At 40.8% G+C, this 22,849-nt stretch overlaps 1 protein-coding gene across 1 annotated transcript in view; it reads left to right on the top strand.

The window, feature by feature from the left end:
- The window catches only part of KIF14 (kinesin family member 14), a 48,321-nt gene extending 31,821 nt beyond the window's left edge, over positions 1-16,500 (top strand). The window contains exons 17-29 of the mRNA XM_053693812.1: positions 2,693-2,845; positions 3,118-3,244; positions 9,606-9,699; positions 10,083-10,221; positions 10,505-10,605; positions 10,685-10,773; positions 10,970-11,215; positions 11,456-11,640; positions 12,074-12,232; positions 12,554-12,676; positions 12,959-13,033; positions 14,139-14,262; positions 14,671-16,500. Coding sequence (XP_053549787.1) covers positions 2,693-2,845; positions 3,118-3,244; positions 9,606-9,699; positions 10,083-10,221; positions 10,505-10,605; positions 10,685-10,773; positions 10,970-11,215; positions 11,456-11,640; positions 12,074-12,232; positions 12,554-12,676; positions 12,959-13,033; positions 14,139-14,262; positions 14,671-14,927 — 1,872 coding nt within the window. The 3' untranslated portion in view covers positions 14,928-16,500. The remainder of the gene's footprint in view (positions 1-2,692; positions 2,846-3,117; positions 3,245-9,605; positions 9,700-10,082; positions 10,222-10,504; positions 10,606-10,684; positions 10,774-10,969; positions 11,216-11,455; positions 11,641-12,073; positions 12,233-12,553; positions 12,677-12,958; positions 13,034-14,138; positions 14,263-14,670) is intronic.
- Positions 16,501-22,849: the final 6,349 nt, after the last annotated feature.

Below are 22,849 nucleotides of genomic sequence, written 5' to 3'. Positions count from 1 at the left end.
ATTTTTGGAGGCTGCATATTTTTGAAAAGCCAAGTTCCCATCCGATTCCACGATATTCCATTCCTGTTTGATTACATTTGGCAAAGCCTTCTTATCAGCTGTAAATGATGTGATAGAAAATCATTCTATCATCATTGTACTGTTGTTTGGAAGAAGTTAAAGCCATATCCTGGTCCAATTCCTTAAAAGCATTATAGTGTTTGAGGATATGTTTCTCATTGTATCCCTGTTGGAGGAATCGGTCCTTCATCGCAGTCAGTTATACCTGTGCGTTGGTCCTTTCATTGTTTATTTTGTATCACTCTTTTAAATTGCGCTACCGGTAATGCATTCTTTAAAGATGGTGGATGACAGCTGGTGGCATTTAGAAGAGAATTTCTATCGGTCTCCTTCCTAAAAAGAGTGGTATTAAGCCTACCATCTTTAACATAAATTCTCAAGTCCAAAAAGTCCACCGATTCAACATTACAAGTCATTTTAAATTGAAGAGAAGGAACCACCTTATTCAATACTTCAAACCAATTCTGTAGTTCCTCTTCTGCCCCCCTCATAGGAGAAACAAATCATCAATATATCTTCTGTAATATATTATATGATGGTGTTGGAAGAGGATGGTGCCAAACTCTTCAAATTTTGCCATATATAAATTGGTGTACGATGGGGCCACATTGGACCCCATCACCTTCCACATCAGTTGTAAATAAAACTGTGTCTCAAATTTGAAGTAATTCTTTGTCAGGCATGTTTGTAGTAATTCGAGAATTAGCCCATCAGTGGGTCCCACATATGGGTATCTAGTACCGTAAGTTGATTACGAATCGCCTGCATTCCCAATTAATGTGGTATCACTGTATAGCGACTTACCACATCAAGGGTAACTAGGATCAAGGGTTCCTCCATTATCGGAAATGTCTTCATTTCTTTGATCAGACTCATTGAGTCTAACAGAAAGGACGGCACGTTGCGCACCATGGGCTGAAGAATACTGTCCAGGAATGACGCAATGGGCTGTAACAGTGAGCATATAGAGGACACTATAGGCCTACCGGGAGGGCCGATCGGATCTTTATGGACCTTAGACAAGGTATAAAACACTGGGATCTGTGGAAATTTCATGAAATTTACCTCCATTCTTATCCAACCAAGTCTCGTTTAGAGATTCATCCAATATCATGTCAATTTCAGTTTTGAACACTTTTGTAGGGTCACTGGTTGTTTGTAGGTGGTAGTATCTTGATGTAACGCCTCTTTCTGATAATAAGTATAGTCCATGACCACCAATGTGCCACCCTTGTCAGCCTCTCTAAAGATTAGTTGTTTATTCTTACTCAAGGTATCCAATATACCCCATTCCTCCTTGGATAGATTGTTCCGACAGTGTGGTTTAAGCTGTGCACTACTCTCAGCTGCCCGTTGTGTGACCGAGTATACGTTTTTATACTCGGATTAGAGCTAATAGGATCAAAACGACTCTTCTGCTTGAAGCCTGTAAATTCTCCTTTGGTAATCCCAAAATGCTCCTTCAATCTTAACTTTCTTTAAAACTTTTGTAAGTCAATAAAAGTGTCAAGACTGCTGAAATGCAGTAGGTATAAAAGACAGTCCCTTGTTTAATACTGCAGATTTCATAGCTGTTAATTGGTATGAGCTCAGATTAATAACAATGTCAGGTGCTATTGTCCCCTTGCCCTGGGGGGTCTTCCTCTTGCCACCCCCTCTCCTGACATGTGTCCTGAACCTCCCAAGGTTTTAGAGTGAGTTGTCACTCCTCCTGTATACCCTCCCTGTTGGGATTGTGTAGGGATGTCAGAGTCGGAACAATTGCCAGATGTACCCACTGTAGCAATATTCCTTGGTCTATAGTACCAAGGTATTCTGGGTCTGGTATCAATTAGTGCCTGTCTATCCTCAGCAGCAAGCAGCCACCTATATACCCTCTTATCTTTATAGTCCTGGGTAACTGTATCCTATTTGCAATTTTTAAAAGTAGTTAACTCTGTCTCAAGTTCTTGGATCTGTTTGTTTAATTTCTCAATCCAATTCTGGTCATGATCTGCTTCCAATGTTGTTTTGTGTATATCTTCAAATTGTTGGATTTCAATCTCTGCTTTTGACATCAGTGCTCTTACCTCTTCTATTACCAATAGTATTAAATCTAAAGAGCACTTATTTAAAATACATAATGCAGCATTGTTTCTTCCAATTGTGGGGACGTCTTGCTGATATGCTTAAACTGTTGCCACTATTCTTTTGTTTTAGATACGTCGCTTCCGGTAACCATGGTTACGGCTGGACCTGCGCAGTGGAGCGGTCTTGACGCCATGGTAGTTCCGGTTTTCGGCGGTGGGGTTATAAGGTTCAGGTATATGTTTTGAGGGGGACAGGGGTTGTAGGGAGATCCCTTTATATTAAATTAGATATTAGCTAAAATGAAATATTACATTCTGGGATACATCTGTAGCTTATTCAATGTTATTTCACAGGTACCCTGACAATACCTTGCAGTCTGCATTGTGTAGTGTTTGCAGGGTGCGGTTTCCTAATTAACTTTCGCTGCTGGGCCGCTCGCAAAATGTGACCTTGGAGGGATTTTTTTTCTTCTCTCACACTCTCTATTGCCTGAAGAGAAATTAATACTTTTGTACGCAAGTCAACCTGACACGTTTTTCAACTTTCTCAATATCTATCCCAGAAAGAAGAAAGCCGACGCAAGCAGCTGCAGGAAATGAGCAGCCAGAAAGCAACCAGCAAAATCCTGGAGCTTGAGGAGGTGAAGCTGCACCTGCAGCAGGAGGTTCACCTGAATAAGAGGCGGATGGAGATGGAGACAATGACAAAAAAACAGGTAGGGAAAAGAGTGCTCAGTGATTCGCTTGTCCTGGGAAGGACGGTGCGCGTGGGGCTTCTGCCCGTCAGAGCACGACAAGTGCTTGTTATATGGTAGTAAATGAAATGGTCTCATCTCTCCTAACAGCCGATTGGCTACAATAGAACCCAACAAAAACCAAATACATAGATTTCAAAGAGTTTATCCAGTGGTCGTAGGACGTCATTTTTAGACCATGTTTTCTTCCCTCTACTCAAACAGCTAATGATTTTTTTACTTACTCTGCAAAGGCTTTGGAAGATAACGAGATTCGTTACGCCAAAATCCTGCAAGCTTTGGAAGAAGAAAAGCAAAAAATAGCTCAAGAGGTGCAGAATCTTCAGCAGGAGAGGAACAACCGGAACAGAAATACAGCAGGTAAATCTGCACAAGTGCACTGCACTCTAAACTGGATAATGTTCGTGTAAAAAATAAATAAAGATAATAATAATAATAATAAAAAAATAAAATATATATAGAGAGAGAGATAAAACAACAAAAAAAACCTTTGTTATAGATAGATATTATATATATCTATAATATATATATATATATATATATATATATATATATATATATATATATATATATATATATATATATATATATATTCTATCTATCTCTCATGCAGTGATTTAGGATCTAAGTGCAAATAATATTTAAAAACCTTCCTCTGAGAAAATACATTTTCTCTTGTAAGGTGTATCCAGTCCACGGATCATCCATTACTTGTGGGATATACTCATTCCCAACAGGAAGTTGCAAGAGGACACCCACCGCAGAGCTGTAATATAGCTCCTCCCCTAACTGTCATAGCCAGTCATTCTCTTGCAACTCTCAACAAGCTAGGATGCTGTAGGAGAGAGTGGTTAAATATAGTTAGTTTATTTTCTTCAATCAAAAGTTTGTTATTTTTAAATAGTACCGGAGTTGTGCTATTTTATCTCAGGCAGTAAATAGAAGAAGAATCTGCCTGAGGTTTCTATGATCTTAGCAGGTTGTAACTAAGATCCATTGCTGTTCTCACATATGTCTGAGGGGATTACACAGATGAGGTAACTTCAGCGAGAGAATGGCGTGCAGTTTATTCTGCTATCAGGTATGTGCAGTTATAATTTTTTCTAGAGATGGAAAACACTAGAAAATGCTGCTGATACCGGATTAATGTAAGTTAAGTCTGAATACAGTGATTTAATAACGACTGGTATCATGCTTACTCCCAGGGGTAATACCCTTATGATATTGCAATATAAACGTTTGCTGGCATGTTTAATCATTTTTATATATGCATTGGTGATAAAATCTTATTGGGGCCTAGTTTTTTCCACATGGCTGGTTTAAATTTTGACTAGAAACAGTTTTACTGAGGCTTTCCACTGTTATAGTATAAAAGTTACAGTTGGTGCAGTTAAAATTACAAACTGTGACATCCAGCTTCCCTCAGGAGTCCCCTGTATGCTATAGGACATCTCTAAAGGGCTCAAAGGCTTTCCAAAGTCGTTTATTGGGGAAGGTAGGACCACAGCTTGCTGTGGCAGTTGGTTGTGACTGTTAAAAAACGTCTATTTCGTTTTTTTTATCCGTTTTTTGAACTAAGGGGTTAATCATCCATTTGCAAGTGGATGCAATGCTCTGCTAGCCTATTACATACACTGTAAAAATTTCGTTTGATTTACTGCATTTTTTCACTGTTTTTCAAATTCTGACAAAATTTGTTTCTCTTAAAGGCACAGTACCGTTTTTTATATTTGCTTGTTAACTTGATTTAAAGTGTTTTCCAAGCTTGCTAGTCTCATTGCTAGTCTGTATAAACATGTCTGACATAGAAGAAACTCCTTGTTCATTATGTTTAAAAGCCATGGTGGAACCCCCTCTTAGAATGTGTAGCAAATGTACTGATTTCATTTTATGCAATAAAGATCATATTCTGTTTTTAAAAAAATTATCACCAGAGGAATCTGATGAGGGGAAAGTTATGCTGACTAACTCTCCCCACGTGTCAGACCCTTTGACTCCCGCCCAAGGGACTCACGCTCAAATGGCGCCAAGTACATCTAGGGCGCCCATAGCGTTTACTTTACAAGACATGGCGGCAGTCATGGATAATACACTGTCAGCGGTATTAGCCAGACTACCTGAACTTAGAGGTTAGCGAGATAGCTCTGGGGTGAGAATGCAGAGCATACTGACGCTTTAAGAACCATGTCTGATACTGCCTCACAATATGCAGAAGCTGAGGAAGGAGAGCTTCAGTCAGTGGGTGATGTTAATGACTCAGGAAAGATACCTGTTTCTAATATTTCTACATTTAAATTTAAGCTTTAACACCTCCGCGTGTTACTTAGGGAGGTTTTAGCTGCTCTGAATGACTGTGATACCATTGCAGTGCCAGAGAAATTTTGTAGACTGGATAAATGCTTTGTAGTGCCGGTGTGTACTGATGTTTTTCCAATACCTAAAAGGTTTACAGAAATTATTAATAAGGAATGGGATAGACCAGGTGTGCCGTTCTCTTCCCCTCCTATTTTTAGAAAAATGTTTTCCAATAGATGCCACCACACGGGACTTATGGCAGACAGTCCCTAAGGTGGAGGGAGCAGTTTCTACTCTAGCAAAGCGTACTACTATCCCTGTCGAGGACAGTTGTGCTTTTTTAGAGCCAATGGATAAAAAATTAGAAGGTTACCTTAAGAAAATATTTATTCAACAAGGTTTTATCCTACAGCCCATTGCATGCATTGCCCCTGTCACTGCTGCTGCGGCGTACTGGTTTGAGTCTCTGGAAGAGGCTTTACAGGTAGAGACTCCATTGGATGACATACTTGGCAAACTTAGAGCACTTAAGCTAGCCAATTATTTTATTTCTGATGCCATTGTTCATTTGAATAAACTAACGGCTAAGAATTCTGGTTTTGCTATACAGGCGCGCAGAGCGCTATGGCTTAAATCATGGTCAGCTGACGTGACTTTAAAATCTAAGCTACTTAACATTCCCTTCAAGGGGCAGACCCTATTCGGGCCTGGTTTGAAGGAGATTATTGCTGATATCACGGGAGGAAAAGGTTGTGCCCTTCCTCAGGACAGGTCCAAATCTAGGGCCAAACAGTCTAATTTTCGTGCCTTTCGAAACTTCAAGGCAGGTGCGGCATCAACTTCCTCTAATAATAAACAAGAGGGAACTTTTGCTCAATCCAAGACGGTCTGGAGACCAAACCAGAACTGGAAAAAAGGTAAGCAGGTCAAAAAGCCTGCTGCTGCCTCTAAGACAGCATGAAGGAACGACCCCCTATCCGGTAACGGATCTAGTAGGGGGCAGACTTTCACTCTTCGCCCAGGCGTGGGCAAGAGATGTTCAGGATCCCTGGGCGTTGGAAATTATATCCCAGGGATATCTTCTGGACTTCAAAGCTTCCCCCCCAAAAGGGAGATTTCACCTTTCACAATTATCTGCAAACCAGATAAAGAGTGAGGCATTCTTACACTGTGTATGAGACCTCCTAGTTATGGGAGTGATCCATCCAGTTCCAAAGGAGGAACAGGAACAGGGTTTTTACTCAAATCTGTTTGTGGTTCCCAAAAAAGAGGGAACCTTCAGACCGATTTTGGATCTAAAGATCTTAAACAAATTCCTCAAAGTTCCGTCGTTCAAGATGGAAACTATTCGTACCATCCTACCACTGATCCAGGAGGGTCAATATATGACTACAGTGGATCTAAAGGATGCTTATCTTCACATTCCGATACACAAAGGTCATCATCGGTTTCTCAGGTTTGCCTTTCAAGACAGGCATTACCAGTTGTAGCTCTTCCCTTTGGATTAGCTACAGCCCCAAGAATCTTTACAAAGGTTCTAGGCTCATTTTGGCGGTCCTAAGGCCGCGGGGCATAGAAGTAGCCCCTTATTTAGACGACATCCTGATACAGGCGTCAAACTTCCAAATTGCCAAGTCTCATACGGACGTAGTACTGGCATTTCTGAGGTCGCATGGGTGGAAAGTGAACGAGGAAAAGTGTTCTCTATCCCCACTCACAAGAGTTTCCTTTCTAGGGACTCTGATAGATTCTGTAGAAATGAAAATTTACCTTGACGGAGTCCAGGTTATCAAAGCTTCTAAATTCCTGTCGGGTTCTTCATTCCATTCCATTCCGCGCCCTTTGGTGGCTCAGTGTATGGAAGTAATCGGCTTAATGGTAGCGGCAATGGACATAGTGCCGTTTGCACGCTTACATTTCAGACCGCTGCAACTATGCAGGCTCAGTCAGTGGAGCGGGATTACACAGATTTGGCCCCTCAACTGAATCTGGACCAAAAGACCAGGGATCCTCTTCCCTGGTGGCTATCTCGGGTCCATCTGTCCAAAGGTATGACCTTCGCAGGCCAGATTGGACTATTGTAACAACAAATGCCAGCCTTCTAGGTTGGGGTGCAGTCTGGAACTCCCTGAAGGCTCAGGGATCGTGGACTCAGGAGGAGTCTCTCCTTCCAATAAATATTCTGGAACTAAGAGCGATATTCAAGGCTCTTCAGGTTTGGCCTCAGTTAGCAACTCTGAGGTACATCAGATTTCAGTCGGTCAACATCACGACTGTAGCTTACATCAACCATCGAGGGGGAACAAGAAGTTCCCTAGAGATGTTAGAAGTTTCAAAACTAATTCACTGGGCAGAGATTCACTCTTGCCACCTATCAGCTATCCATATCCCAGGTGTAGAGCACTGGGAGGCGGATTTTCTAAGTCGTCAGACTTTTCTTCCGGGAGAGTGGGAACTCCATCCGGAGGTATTTGCACAACTGATTCTCCGTTGGGGCAAACCAGAACTGGATCTCATGGCGTCTCGCCAGAACGCCAAGCTTCCGTGTTACGGATCCAGGTCCAGGGATCCCAAGGCGACACTGATAGATACTCTAGCAGCGCCCTGGTCTTTCAACCTGGCTTATGTGTTTCCACCGTTTCCTCTGCTCCCTCGACTGATTGCCAAGATCAAGCAGGAGAGAGCATCAGTGATTCTGATAGCACCTGCGTGGCCACGCAGGACCTGGTATGCAGATCTAGTGGACATGTCATCCTTTCCACCATGGTCTCTGCCTCTGAGACAGGACCTTCTACTTCAGGGTCCTTTCAACCATCCAAATCTAATTTCTCTGAGGCTGACTGCCTGCCTGGAGATTGAATGCTTGATTTTATCAAAGCGTGGCTTCTCCGAGTCAGTTATTGATACCTTAATACAGGCACGAAAGCCTGTCACCAGGAAAATTTACCATAAGGTATGGCGTAGATATCTTTATTGGTGTGAATCCAAGGGTTACTCATGGAGTAAGGTCAGGATTCCTAGGATTTTATCTTTTCTCCAAGAAGGTTTGGAAAAAGGATTGTCAGCTAGTTTCTTAAAGGGACAGATTTTTGCTCTGTCTATTCTTTTGCACTAGCGTCTGGCAGATGTTCCAGATGTTCAGGCATTTTGTCAGGCTTTAGTTTGAATCAAGCCTGTGTTTAAACCTGTTGCTCCACCATGGAGCTTAAACTTGGTTCTTAAGGTTCTTCAAGGAGTTCCGTTTGAACCTCTTCATTCCATAGATATCAAACTTTTATCTTGGAAAGTTCTTTTTTTTTTTTTTTTTTTTGGGAGCTATTTCCTCGGCTCGTAGAGTCTCTGAGCTATCTGCCTTACAATGTGATTCTCCTTATCTGATTTTTCATACGGATAAGGTAGTCCTGCGTACCAAACCTGGGTTCTTACCTAAGGTGGTATCTAACAAGAATATCAATCAAGAGATTGTGGTTCCATTCTTGTGTTGCACAATCTGGACGTGGTCTGTGCTTTAAAGTTTTACTTACAAGCTACTAAAGATTTTCGTCAAACATCTGCTTTGTTTGTTGTCTACTCTGGACAGAGGAGAGGTCAAAAGGCTTTGGCAATCTCTTTTTCTTTTTGGCTAAGAAGATTAATCCGCTTAGCCTATGAGACTGCTGGACAGCAGCCTCCTGAAAGGATTACAGCTCATTCCACTAGAGCTGTGGCTTCCACTTGGGCCTTTAAAAATGAGGCTTCTGTTGAACAGATTTGCAAGGCGGCGACTTGGTCTTTGCTTCATACTTTTTCAAAATTTTACAAATTTGATACTTTTGCTTCTTCGGAGGCTATATTTGGGAGAGAGGTTTTACAGGCAGTGGTTCCTTCCATTTAAGTTCCTGCCTTGTCCCTCCCTTCATCCGTGTACTTTAGCTTTGGTATTGGTATCCCACAAGTAATGGATGATCTGTGGACTGGATACACCTTACAAGAGAAAACACAATTTATGCTTACCTGATAAATTTATTTCTCTTGTGGTGTATCCAGTCCACGGCCCGCCCTGTCATTTTAAGGCAGGTAATTTTTAAATTTAAACTACAGTAACCACTACACCCTATGGTTCCTCCTTTCTCGGCTTGTTTTTTGGTCGAATGACTGGCTATGACAGTTAGGGGAGGAGCTATATTACAGCTCTGCGGTGGGTGTCCTCTTGCAACTTCCTGTTGGGAATGAGTATATCCCACAAGTAATGGATGATCCGTGGACTGGATACACCACAAGAGAAATAAATTTATCAGGTAAGCATAAATTGTGTTTTTATAATTAATCTTTATTTGAGGGAGTGATTTATTTTCAGTGTGTAGAATACTGTAATGTAAATACATACTTGCGTCTGGGATGTGTGCACTTTCAGGTGATGTAGCCACAATCTTTTTTTTCTTCTAAGTGAATCCAACATGGAATTCAATGAAACTGTCTGTTATGATCCAGGAAGCAAACACCATCAGCAGCAAACTGAAGAAAGACACCACATTCTGCAGGTATACAGAGAGGGGCATGTGCCGCTTTACCTCAAGTGCATGAAGATCAATTTGAAACCACAGGGATAATGACTGACAGACTGGAGCTTCTGCTATGTTTCTGCACTTATATATTGTTACTTGTGCATTTAATTCCAAAACTACTTACTGGAAAATACATGTACTATAAATGTGAATATATTGTAATAGTTCCAGTTCTATAGAGGTTTGGTCCACAATGCAATATATTCCTTATATATATATATATATATATATTTGCTTTATTAGTGATATCACATCTATTATTGGTTCACTAGGTCAGGAACTTGCAATTTTAAATGCACAACAAATATGGGACTCTATCTGTATCTTGATATTTACTAAATATCCCTGCTACTCCCCAGGCATGATGTAACTGATAAAGAAAACGTGCTGGGAAATCCGGTCCAGATTCAGGTTAGAAATCTCAAGCTGGGAATCGTGACTTTCTGGAGTTTGGAGAAATTTGAGTATAAACTCGCTGCCATGAAAGAGCTGTATGAGGTGAGGAACGCCTGTGCAGGATAGAAGATTTTTTTTTCATTTTCAAAAGCTCTGCGCATGTTGATTTCAGGTGCTTTTTAAAATTTAAACAAAAAGTCAATGACATTTAATCGGAGGGCTACAATAATGTGACGCATGGAGTAAGACGAGGGGTTACAGGGATGTCCGTTATCAGTCGCAGATTCTGTGTGGTGTAAATCTGATTCTGCCATTTTTATAAGGCCTCCTGATTGGGCACTTCTATAGATACACGATTGCTCATGACTCACTTCTATATACACAGAATAACGGAAATGCCAAGGACGAGGATGTGTTTTATGACCCAGCAGATGAGTGGGAGCCGGACTTGTCTAACTCATCAGTGTCTAGCTTCTCCAGGCGCAGGTAACGCTACTTTGTGACAGTGTTTTTTCTTCCTTGCTCGCCCATATGACCAATTTCTGATACGAACTGCTTTTTGTAGGAGCCTAATGAAAAACAGGAGAATCTCTGGGTGTTTGTACGAAATACGTGTTCATCCTATTCAGAGTTTGCAGGCTGGGCACAGCTCAGGTAACCTAATGACACTAGCCTGTTTAATGGGTTAGTGGGTCAGTCCCATGTGAGGACAAAGTGACCTAATGACTGTGTCAGAAACACGTCGCAAACAATTTTAAATAAAGTTGAGGTTCTATCAATTAAAGTGACTTTTTAAGCGGATCTCATTTTGTTGTTGCACACACTCGCATCTTCCACTTTCTTTTTCCAGGTCTAATGAACAAATCCAGCAGTTTTCTAAGTAAATCAAACAGTATCTGCTCGAACCCCCCTGAGTCCCACCTGCCTGGGATCTGTAAGGAAATGATTGGATTGTCTCTGGCTTATCTGGGACGCTGTAATGCAGATGAGAGCAGCACGGCAGATTCCCTGATCAGCAGCGTACACACTGTGTGCTCCGGGGTCCTGGCCTTGTCCCAGGCATATGAGCAGCAAGACAAGGAGAATGCAGATGTCTGTGAGTGAGACACAAAACACTGATCCTACTGAGATATATGTATGTATGGATTCTGGGAACACTTACAGATTTGTAAAGATTCCACCATCTTACTAATCATTATGGTATAGCCGCAAAAAATAAAAGTCGGTATAAAAATAAGTTAATTGGTGTTTCTGTATGTTCTTCTGCTTTGCCTTTTTGTTTTTGTTTGATTGTTTCATGCGCTAGTTTCATGACCCCCATGACCACTTTTTCCAGTGTTCTCAGTTAATCGTGCAGCGCAGGAGCACAGCGTCTATCTGACATCAGCGTTTCAGCAGCTGGTGATGCTCAGCAAACATTGGCTGGATTGTTTCCAACACGGCCAGGATGCAACCAAACCTGCTGATGACTTACGTTTATACATCAAGAAGCTTGGGGGATATTTACAGTTAATGTTTCAGGTGAATGCGCAAATGTCAATAAACAGAGGCCCAAAATGCTGCCGGATGTCAGGTAGCGAGAGGGCTGGATATCTGTACAAGTGTAGCACAGTACAGTCTTATAAAGCACACTAGAACTTGCAATTTACTGCAGATGGTGAGGGATAATAAGAGAACTTGTGTGTGATTAAACAATTTGTTAAAATCATAGTTACAAGAAAAGCACATTTGTTTTTTCTAAGTAACAGCCCTATAAATGGTGTGGTATTCTAGAGCTGGTCTGTTCTGGGATCAGACTGATCTATTACATAAGGGTCTCCTTCATGTGAAAGAAGCGAGGGCTATAAGAGTCTACACCCTGCTCTGGCACTATAGGATAAACCTCTACAGCTGTTTATAGATGTAACTGCTTATTAATGGGCCGCTACTAAATGTGACTTTTTTTTTTTTTTAGGGCTGCAGCTCGGATATTCCATCTATGGTTACAGAAGCGAGGAACAAAGCTCAGCAAACATCAGAGCAAATCCTTCAGAGTATCGCGCACCTGTCTGTTGTGACACAAACCGCCCTGCACCTTCCTGACCAGGACACAAAGGATGAACATGGTCTACAGGTGTGACATCTGTTTGTGGCAACTGCTTTGCATTCTGTTTAGGGGGAGAATCTCTGATAGAATGTTTTTGTCAATGCTGATGACCTGAATATCCTGTCTGGGCTCAAACCTCTTCATCTGCAAACCCTGTTGTTGCCTCTTAATAAAGATTATAATGATGCTGCTGTGACTCTTCGATGTCTGCTGCAGGGAGCCGGGGGGGGGGGGGGACTTCAGTATTTTGTGATCTACAGTCTCTGTCCAAGAGGAGCAGGATACACTTTGTAACAATCAGGTTACTAGATGTGAGTGTCATATCTCAATGTGCTGTTTCCTTCCCAGGAATCCTTCTGTCGCACACTAACTGCGGGGCTGCTGCTCGGACTTCAAAGCCTCATTGATTTTGGTGTGAAGATAGCGGAAGAGACACAGACGGATGTCCAGAGATGCGAGGCTCACAATGAGGTAAAATATAGACTTGGTGCTCTTTGTTTTGGTCTTGTTAGGGGTAAGCAGAGTAGAAGTAATGTTTAAGGTAAGGAGACTGTAGTTGGGGAATATGATCTAGTGATTAGGGTAGAAAATAGGTTTAGGGAGATTGAGGTTTAAGAGCCTGAGTTTAGGTGTATTAGGATTTGGGAGCTGAGTTTAGGGGTGTTGGGGTTAGGGTTTGGAATATGAGTTAGGCTAATGTTTAGCCTCTGCAACAAACAAATCTCTCATAAACATACTCACATGTCTCCTTAGAGTCTTACAGACCTGAAGAAGAACTCTCTAGTGTTGACTGCAATGTTACGCAACAGTCTAGCAGATTGTAAAAAGGTAAATTTAGTTGTGGCTTTTTTTTATTTTTTTAAATAGCAATTTTATGATTTTATTTTTGTATCAATGTGTTGTTCCTGCAATTGTGTTCTTTATACTTTATGTTGTCCCCGCCTGCTTTTAAAATAGTGGGCGTCTGAAATTTGCACAAAAAGCTATTTAATTTTATATGGATTTGAAAAATATTTATATACTTGTATATGTATTTATTAGCTGTTTTTTAGCCACTCATAAATACAGATGTTAAAAACATAATATATAACCAAATAACTTATTTATTTTGATATTTCATAAAGTAAATATAGTCAGTATTTACATTTGGATTGAAGGCTAGAAAATAGCTAAAAATATTTATGTAAGTTTATTGAAGGAAAATCTATAGTCTTTTCTATACAGACAGTGTGTACCAGCAGTTAAGCACAGCACTTCAAAAAATCTACATACACAAGAAATGATTTGAAAGTATTTAAAATTAATTTTATTGTCAAAATGTTGCAGGTTTTTGCAATTTCAGAGCACCCCAGATATAAATACCTCTTGCGTATGTATCTTATATTTGTTGTGACTAATGAGAAACTATATGTAAATAGCAGTGTACTCTGCACTTAGCAATCACAGTGTAGCAGTGTCTAGCAAACTCAGGAATACTTTTATTTGCCAAGAGCTACTTTGTGCTTTTTGTTTGATATAATCCAGCATTTGCAGAGTGCTTTGGATTTCCTACTGACCAATGCACTCAATTAATTTAACCGGTCAGTGAATTAGGGGTTGGTGCTGCTTTGTACAATGCAGCTGAATTGCTCCTGGTATCTTACAAAAACAGAAGTTTATAATATGCATATAAATCCCTCTCATGGAGTTGTAACCAGCACTTCTAGAAGTGTACGCTTTGTCTATGCCCCCCTCAGGCAGACTCCCAATACTTAGAAAAAAATGAAACAATGTCTTGCTTCCATAAAATATAACCTTTATTAATCCAAGGATAAAACCAGATAGGAAGTTCCCATAGAAAAAACACCTGTGGAGAGAGTAGCACCAATGGTTTATGCATTTCGGTAATCAGCTGTAGTCATAGCCTGACTCCCAATACTCACACTCCCCACAGCTGGACCTGAACCGACTGCTTGGATATCTTGACGCCAGAACCACGTGCAATTTGAGCCGAGACCTGCACAATCTGAAGTGCTGTATGACACATCTAAAGCTGCATTTGATTCCGGTGTTAAAAGGTAAAAATCCTCTTTGATCTACATAATTTAATAAAGGTTATGCAGAGGTCTGAGTGGTGGTCAGGACTTGTATTATTGATAATCTGAGGCTTCTAAAGCAAAATGCCAAGGGGTAGACAGCTGCAGGTAGTGACATGTTGCCTGCTAGGAAATATGTAGTGTGTTAGCAAATAAAACAAATCGGTCCATCTATACAAACCTTAGTTATACACATTCTGGGTATTACTGAAACCTTTGCAGTATTAGTTTTTACCTCTTCTCCTTAAAGACTTCCTATTGCCTATCCCAGATATCGCTTTATTAGCAGATACCAGAATTGCAATGCTTAGTTTCCGCGCTCAGACTTATGTGTTAGGATGCTTATTAGACAAATCTGCTTTAATTCTATGTCGTTTTCCTTTTACACAGGGTCAGGCACAGACATTACTCCTCTTCATACATTGCTGAATAACATAGTGACATCTGCATCGCACATAAACCAGATCTTCTTGTCGCTGTCACCTAACATCTTTATTCTTCGTGAGCTGAAACCTCTGGCTGAGTCACTGACCATGAGTATCAGCAGGAAAGGGGAACCCGGACCCTATCCAAACACTGGACATGTCCTGACCCAAGACATAAGGCAGCTTTGTGCGCTGTCACCCACCTTCATACAGTGGGTGTAAGAATTAACATACAAGATGCCTCAGATTTAGATGTCTTGTGTAAGAGAGAATGCAGGCTTGTCACATCCCCAGCACATTATAATGCTACAGCAAGCTGAAAATTCTTTATTATTATTTTGTAAATACCACATGTATATTTGTACTTTTTTAAATAATAAGTTTTCATAACCTCTGGACTATCAGCAATGTAAATATGAAAATACAAATGACCTTGCATGGCTCAGCTTGGTGCCAACGCTGCAATGAGAACAAATGCATGCAGCAAATATTTGTGAGCAATACCAGCGCAGTGTTTTTGGAGCATGTTCCTATACCAAATTCTAGGAAACCGGTTTTATTTTTAGGATTTGGTATTGGGGGCCACTGACGTTTGCAAGACCACAAGAGAGGACCATTCAGGAAGTTTATGGCCAGAAATTGCTCCCCAGTCACTTGACCCGGGCTGGTGTGTAAAGAGCGGTTTTCTGTAGTGATTGCGCGTTTAACTATGAAATTAACGAAAACTCGTATTCACCTCTACATGCTGGGGTTTGCTTTATAACTTACTCCACAGCTTCAGACAGCTTTTCTTCCTTTTACAAATCATGTAGTAGAAATTATTTTTTGTCTCCCAAGTTTCAGACTTGTCCATCATAATGGCCAAAGCATCGTCCTGTGCGGCAGCTGATGGGATTGTATTGGTCCCAACACCAAGAAGGTGATAGCAGAAAGTGTGATCAGTAACCGGGAAAGTATATTAAGCAATTGGATTGGCTTTAAAGCAGTTGTCTAACTTATAGTCATTTAATTGTGCTAATTAACTTCCAAATTATACAGAAATACCTCAAAATACATTTTAAGAAAACAAAGAGCTTAGGAGCATGCACGTGTCGTTATCAGGCTATGGTAGTAGTGTTTGCTGCTATGTATAAATGTGGCCAAATGACTAAATACACCTGCACGCTCATGTGCTCGCCTAGGATTGTTCTTTAACAAAGGATACAAAATTGATAAAAGTAAATTGGAAAGTCACCTAAAATGATACATTCTATCAAAACCAAGAAGTTTAATTTTGACTTTACTTTTGTCTGATTGATGACAGTTTATGACTTACATAGATCTTAATATTTCAATGGTGTCCTAAAGAACAAATAGAAATATAACATTTGTTAACTCTGTCTGCTGATTCTCAGATGCTTTGAAATGTAACCTGTGCTGCCTATTTGTAGTGAAAAGCTTAGCTAAGGATTAGCTGTGTTAACAGGGTGCGATCTGATCATAGGGTTTGTTGTTTTATTACTGAGAATAGAACTATGAGAACAAACAATGGGGCTGAATTATCAAGCGGCGGGCTGACATGATTCGCTGTGGCAAATCATGTCCGCTCGACATCGCTAAATGCCGACAGCATACGCTGTCTGCATTTAACATTGCAGAAGCCAATCGGCCGCTAGCAGGGGGTGTCAATCATCCTGATTGGGCGGATGAGTTAGGGAGCAGAGGTCTTATGGCCGCTGCTTCTTAAAGTGTCAGTAAACCATAAAAAAAAATGTTATATAATTCTGCACATAGTGCAGAATTATATAACATTATAATAGCGCAAACATTGTAAAACCAAATTTCCCCTTTGAATTTAAAAAATAACTGCTGTTTTACAGACCCGCTCTCTGTGATCTTCTGAGCACGTCTGTTTTTTTCAAACAGCGCATCGGGCCAGCTGTATAGTCACAGCCCGGCCCGACCGCGCCATAGCACTAAGTGCAGCTCGCTCCTGCTGTCTGACAGAAAAAAACAGACCCGCTCAGAAGATCACAGAGAGCGGGTCTGTAAAACAGCAGTTATTTTTTAAATTCAAAGGGGAAATTTGGTTTTACAATGTTTGCGCTATTATAATGTTATATAATTCTGCACTATGTGCAGAATTATATAACATTTTTTTTATGGTTTACTGTCCCTTTAAGTTTCCAGCGGGCCAGAAACTTCAGTGGTAGATTGCAGCATCCGTTGCTTGATAAATCTACCCCAATGACTGATTTGTATTAGTCACTATACTACACACAGTGAGTGCACTTGTAACTTGTTTCCTGGGTGATGATTAGCCACATGTGAGGCGCATGCTATAATAAATAAATGGTGCTGTATGTTTAGCAGCACGCCGCTGTTGCATGTATAAAGTAAGCATTAAACTAAACAAATTGTAATAAATTGCTAATTATTGTGCAAAATAAAACACTACAGCACTTTGATGTTGAGTTGTTTTTATTTATAAACTGAATATGCAATTAATTGCTGTCGTATACTGAACATTACTTTATGTACATTATGCACCATATAACCCTCCCTAAAACTCTCCTATTGTACCATATAACCCTCCCTAAAACTCTCCTATTGTACATATAACCCTCCCTAAAACTCTCCTATTGCACCATATAACCCTCCCTAAAACTCTCCTATTGCACCATATAACCCTCCCTAAAACTCTCCTATTGCACCATATAACCCTCCCTAAAACTCTCCTATTGTACCATATAACCCTCCCTAAAACTCTCCTATTGTACCATATAACCCTCCCTAAAACAATCCTATTGCACCATATAACCCTCCCTAAAACTCTCCTATTGCACCATATAACCCTCCCTAAAACTCTCCTATTGTACCATATAACCCTCCCTAAAACTCTCCTATTGCACCATATAACCCTCCCTATAACTCCTCCTATTGCACCATATAACCCTCCCTAAAACTCTACTATTGTACATATAACCCTCCCTAAAACTCTCCTATTGCACCATATAACCCTCCCTAAAACTCTCCTATTGTACCATATAACCCTCCCTAAAACTCTCCTATTGTACCATATAACCCTCCCTAAAACTCTCCTATTGTACCATATAACCCTCCCTAAAACTCTCCTATTGCACCATATAACCCTCCTCTAAAACTCTCCTATTGCACCATATAACCCTCCCTATAACTCCTCCTATTGCACCATATAACCCTCCCTAAAACTCTCCTATTGTACATATAACCCTCCCTAAAACTCTCCTATTGCACCATATAACCCTCCCTAAAACTCTCCTATTGTACCATATAACCCTCCCTAAAACTCTCCTATTGTACCATATAACCCTCCCTAAAACTCTCCTATTGCACCATATAACCCTCCCTAAAACTCTCCTATTGTACCATATAACCCTCCCTAAAACTCTCCTATTGCACCATATAACCCTCCCTAAAACTCTCCTATTGTACATATAACCCTCCCTAAAACTCTCCTATTGCACCATATAACCCTCCCTAAAACTCTCCTATTGTACATATAACCCTCCCTATAACTCATCCAATTGTACCATATAACCCTCCCTAAAACTCTCCTATTGTACATATAACCCTCCCTAAAACTCTCCTATTGCACCATATAACCCTCCCTAAAACTCTCCTATTGTACATATAACCCTCCCTAAAACTCTCCTATTGTACATATAACCCTCCCTAAAACTCTCCTATTGCACCATATAACCTTCCCTATAACTCCTCCTATTGCACCATATAACCCTCCCTATAACTCCTCCTATTGCACCATATAACCCTCCCTAAAACTCCCCTATTGTACCATATAACCTTCCCTATAACTCCTCCTATTGCACCATATAACCCTCCCTATAACTCCTCCTATTGTACCATATAACCCTCCCTAAAACTCTCCTATTGCACCATATAACCCTCCCTATAACTCCTCCTATTGCACCATATAACCCTCCCTAAAACTCTCCTATTGCGCCATATAACCCTCCCTAAAACTCTCCTATTGTACCATATAACCCTCCCTAAAACTCTCCTATTGCACCATATAACCCTCTCTAAAACTCTCCTATTGTACCATATAACCCTCCCTAAAACTCTCCTATTGTACATATAACCCTCCCTAAAACTCTCCTATTGTACATATAACCCTCCCTATAACTCCTCCTATTGCACCATATAACCCTCCCTAAAACTCTCCTATTGCACCATATAACCCTCCCTATAACTCTCCTATTGCACCATATAACCCTCCCTAAAACTCTCCTATTGCACCATATAACCCTCCCTAAAACTCTCCTATTGCACCATATAACCCTCCCTAAAACTCTCCTATTGTACCATATAACCCTCCCTAAAACTCTCCTATTGTACCATATAACCCTCCCTAAAACTCTCCTATTGCACCATATAACCCTCCCTAAAACTCTCCTATTGTACCATATAACCCTCCCTAAAACTCTCCTATTGTACATATAACCCTCCCTATAACTCATCCAATTGTACCATATAACCCTCCCTAAAACTCTCCTATTGTACCATATAACCCTCCCTAAAACTCTCCTATTGCACCATATAACCCTCCCTATAACTCTCCTATTGCACCATATAACCCTCCCTATAACTCCTCCTATTGTACCATATAACCCTCCCTATAACTCCTCCTATTGCACCATATAACCCTGCCTATAACTCCTCCTATTGCACCATATAAACCTCCCTAAAACTCTCCTATTGTACATATAACCCTCCCTAAAACTCTCCTATTGTACATATAACCCTCCCTAAAACTCTCCTATTGCACCATATAACCCTCCCTAAAACTCTCCTATTGTACATATAACCCTCCCTAAAACTCTCCTATTGTACATATAACCCTCCCTAAAACTCTCCTATTGCACCATATAACCCTCCCTATAACTCCTCCTATTGCACCATATAACCCTCCCTAAAACTCTCCTATTGCACCATATAACCTTCCCTATAACTCCTATTGCACCATATAACCCTCCCTATAACTCCTCCTATTGCACCATATAACCCTCCCTAAAACTCTCCTATTGCACCATATAACCCTCCCTATAACTCCTCCTATTGCACCATATAACCCTCCCTAAAACTCTCCTATTGCACCATATAACCCTCCCTAAAACTCCTCCTATTGCACCATATAACCCTCCCTAAAACTCTCCTATTGCACCATATAACCCTCCCTATAACTCCTCCTATTGCACCATATAACCCTCCCTAAAACTCTCCTATTGCACCATATAACCCTCCCTAAAACTCTCCTATTGCACCATATAACCCTCCCTAAAACTCTCCTATTGCACCATATAACCCTCCCTATAACTCCTCCTATTGCACCATATAACCCTCCCTAAAACTCTCCTATTGTACATATAACCCTCCCTAAAACTCTCCTATTGCACCATATAACCCTCCCTATAACTCCTCCTATTGCACCATATAACCCTCCCTAAAACTCTCCTATTGCACCATATAACCCTCCCTATAACTCCTCCTATTGCACATATAACCTCCCTATAACTCCTATTGTACCATATAACCCTCCCTATAACTCCTCATATTGCACCTTATAACCCTCCCTAAAACTCTCCTATTGTACCATATAACCCTCCCTATAACTCCTCCTATTGCACCATATAACTCTCCCTATAACACCTCCTATTACACCATATAACCCTCCCTATATCTCCTCCTATTGCACCATATAACCCTCCCTATAACTCCTCCTATTGTACCATATAACCCTCCCTAAAACTCTCCTATTGTACCATATAACCCTCCCTATAACTCCTCCTATTGCACCACATAACCCTCCCTATAACTCCTCCTATTGCACCATATAACCCTCCCTATAACTCCTCCTATTGTACCATATAACCCTCCCTATAACTCCTCCTATTGCACCATATAACCCTCCCTATAACTCCTCCTATTGCACATATAACCTCCCTATAACTCCTATTGCACCATATAATCTTCCCTATAACTCCTCCTATTGCACATATAACCTCCCTATAACTCCTATTGCACCATATAACCCTCCCTATAACTCCTCCTATTGCACCATATAACCCTCCCTATAACTGCTCCTATTGCACCATATAACTCTCCCTATAACTCCTCCTATTGCACCATATAACCCTCCCTATAACACCTCCTATTGTACCATATAACTCTCCCTATAACTCCTCCTATTGCACCATATAACCCCTCTATATCTCCTCCTATTGCACCATATAAATCTCCCTATAACTCCTCCTATTGCACCATATAACCCCTCTATATCTCCTCCTATTGCACCATATAACCCTCCCTATAACTCCTCCTATTGCACCATATAACTCTCCCTATAACTCCTCCTATTACACCATATAACCCTCCCTATATCTCCTCCTATTGCACCATATAACCCTCCCTATAACTCCTCCTATTGTACCATATAACCCTCCCTATAACTCCTCCTATTGCACCACATAACCCTCCCTATAACTCCTCCTATTGCACCATATAACCCTCCCTATAACTCCTCCTATTGCACCATATAACTCTCCCTATAACTCCTCCTATTACACCATATAACCCTCCCTATATCTCCTCCTATTGCACCATATAACCCTCCCTATAACTCCTCCTATTGCACCATATAACCCTCCCTATAACTCCTCCTATTGCACATATAACCTCCCTATAACTCCTATTGCACCATATAATCTTCCCTATATCTCCTCCTATTGCACCATATAACCCTCCCTAAAACTCTCCTATTGTACCATATAACCCTCCCTAAAACTCTCCTATTGTACCATATAACCCTCCCTAAAACAATCCTATTGCACCATATAACCCTCCCTAAAACTCTCCTATTGCACCATATAACCCTCCCTAAAAGTCTCCTATTGCACCATATAACCCTCCCTAAAACTCTCCTATTGCACCATATAACCCTCCCTATAACTCCTCCTATTGCACATATAACCTCCCTATAACTCCTATTGTACCATATAACCCTCCCTATAACTCCTCATATTGCACCTTATAACCCTCCCTAAAACTCTCCTATTGTACCATAGAACCCTCCCTATAACTCCTCCTATTGCACCATATAACTCTCCCTATAACACCTCCTATTACACCATATAACCCTCACTATATCTCCTCCTATTGCACCATATAACCCTCCCTATAACTCCTCCTATTGTACCATATAACCCTCCCTAAAACTCTCCTATTGTACCATATAACCCTCCCTATAACTCCTCCTATTGCACCACATAACCCTCCCTATAACTCCTCCTATTGCACCATATAACCCTCCCTATAACTCCTCCTATTGTACCATATAACCCTCCCTATAACTCCTCCTATTGCACCATATAACCCTCCCTATAACTCCTCCTATTGCACATATAACCTCCCTATAACTCCTATTGCACCATATAATCTTCCCTATAACTCCTCCTATTGCACATATAACCTCCCTATAACTCCTATTGCACCATATAACCCTCCCTATAACTCCTCCTATTGCACCATATAACCCTCCCTATAACTGCTCCTATTGCACCATATAACTCTCCCTATAACTCCTCCTATTGCACCATATAACCCTCCCTATAACACCTCCTATTGTACCATATAACTCTCCCTATAACTCCTCCTATTGCACCATATAACCCCTCTATATCTCCTCCTATTGCACCATATAAATCTCCCTATAACTCCTCCTATTGCACCATATAACCCCTATATATCTCCTCCTATTGCACCATATAACCCTCCCTATAACTCCTCCTATTGCACCATATAACTCTCCCTATAACTCCTCCTATTACACCATATAACCCTCCCTATATCTCCTCCTATTGCACCATATAACCCTCCCTATAACTCCTCCTATTGTACCATATAACCCTCCCTATAACTCCTCCTATTGCACCACATAACCCTCCCTATAACTCCTCCTATTGCACCATATAACCCTCCCTATAACTCCTCCTATTGCACCATATAACTCTCCCTATAACTCCTCCTATTACACCATATAACCCTCCCTATATCTCCTCCTATTGCACCACATAACCCTCCCTATAACTCCTCCTATTGCACCATAT

This window comes from Bombina bombina, chromosome 10 (assembly GCF_027579735.1).
Source record: "Bombina bombina isolate aBomBom1 chromosome 10, aBomBom1.pri, whole genome shotgun sequence".
NCBI lineage: Eukaryota > Metazoa > Chordata > Amphibia > Anura > Bombinatoridae > Bombina > Bombina bombina.
Note: the sequence above shows the minus strand (reverse complement) of the source record. Positions and strands in the feature narration are given on the sequence as shown.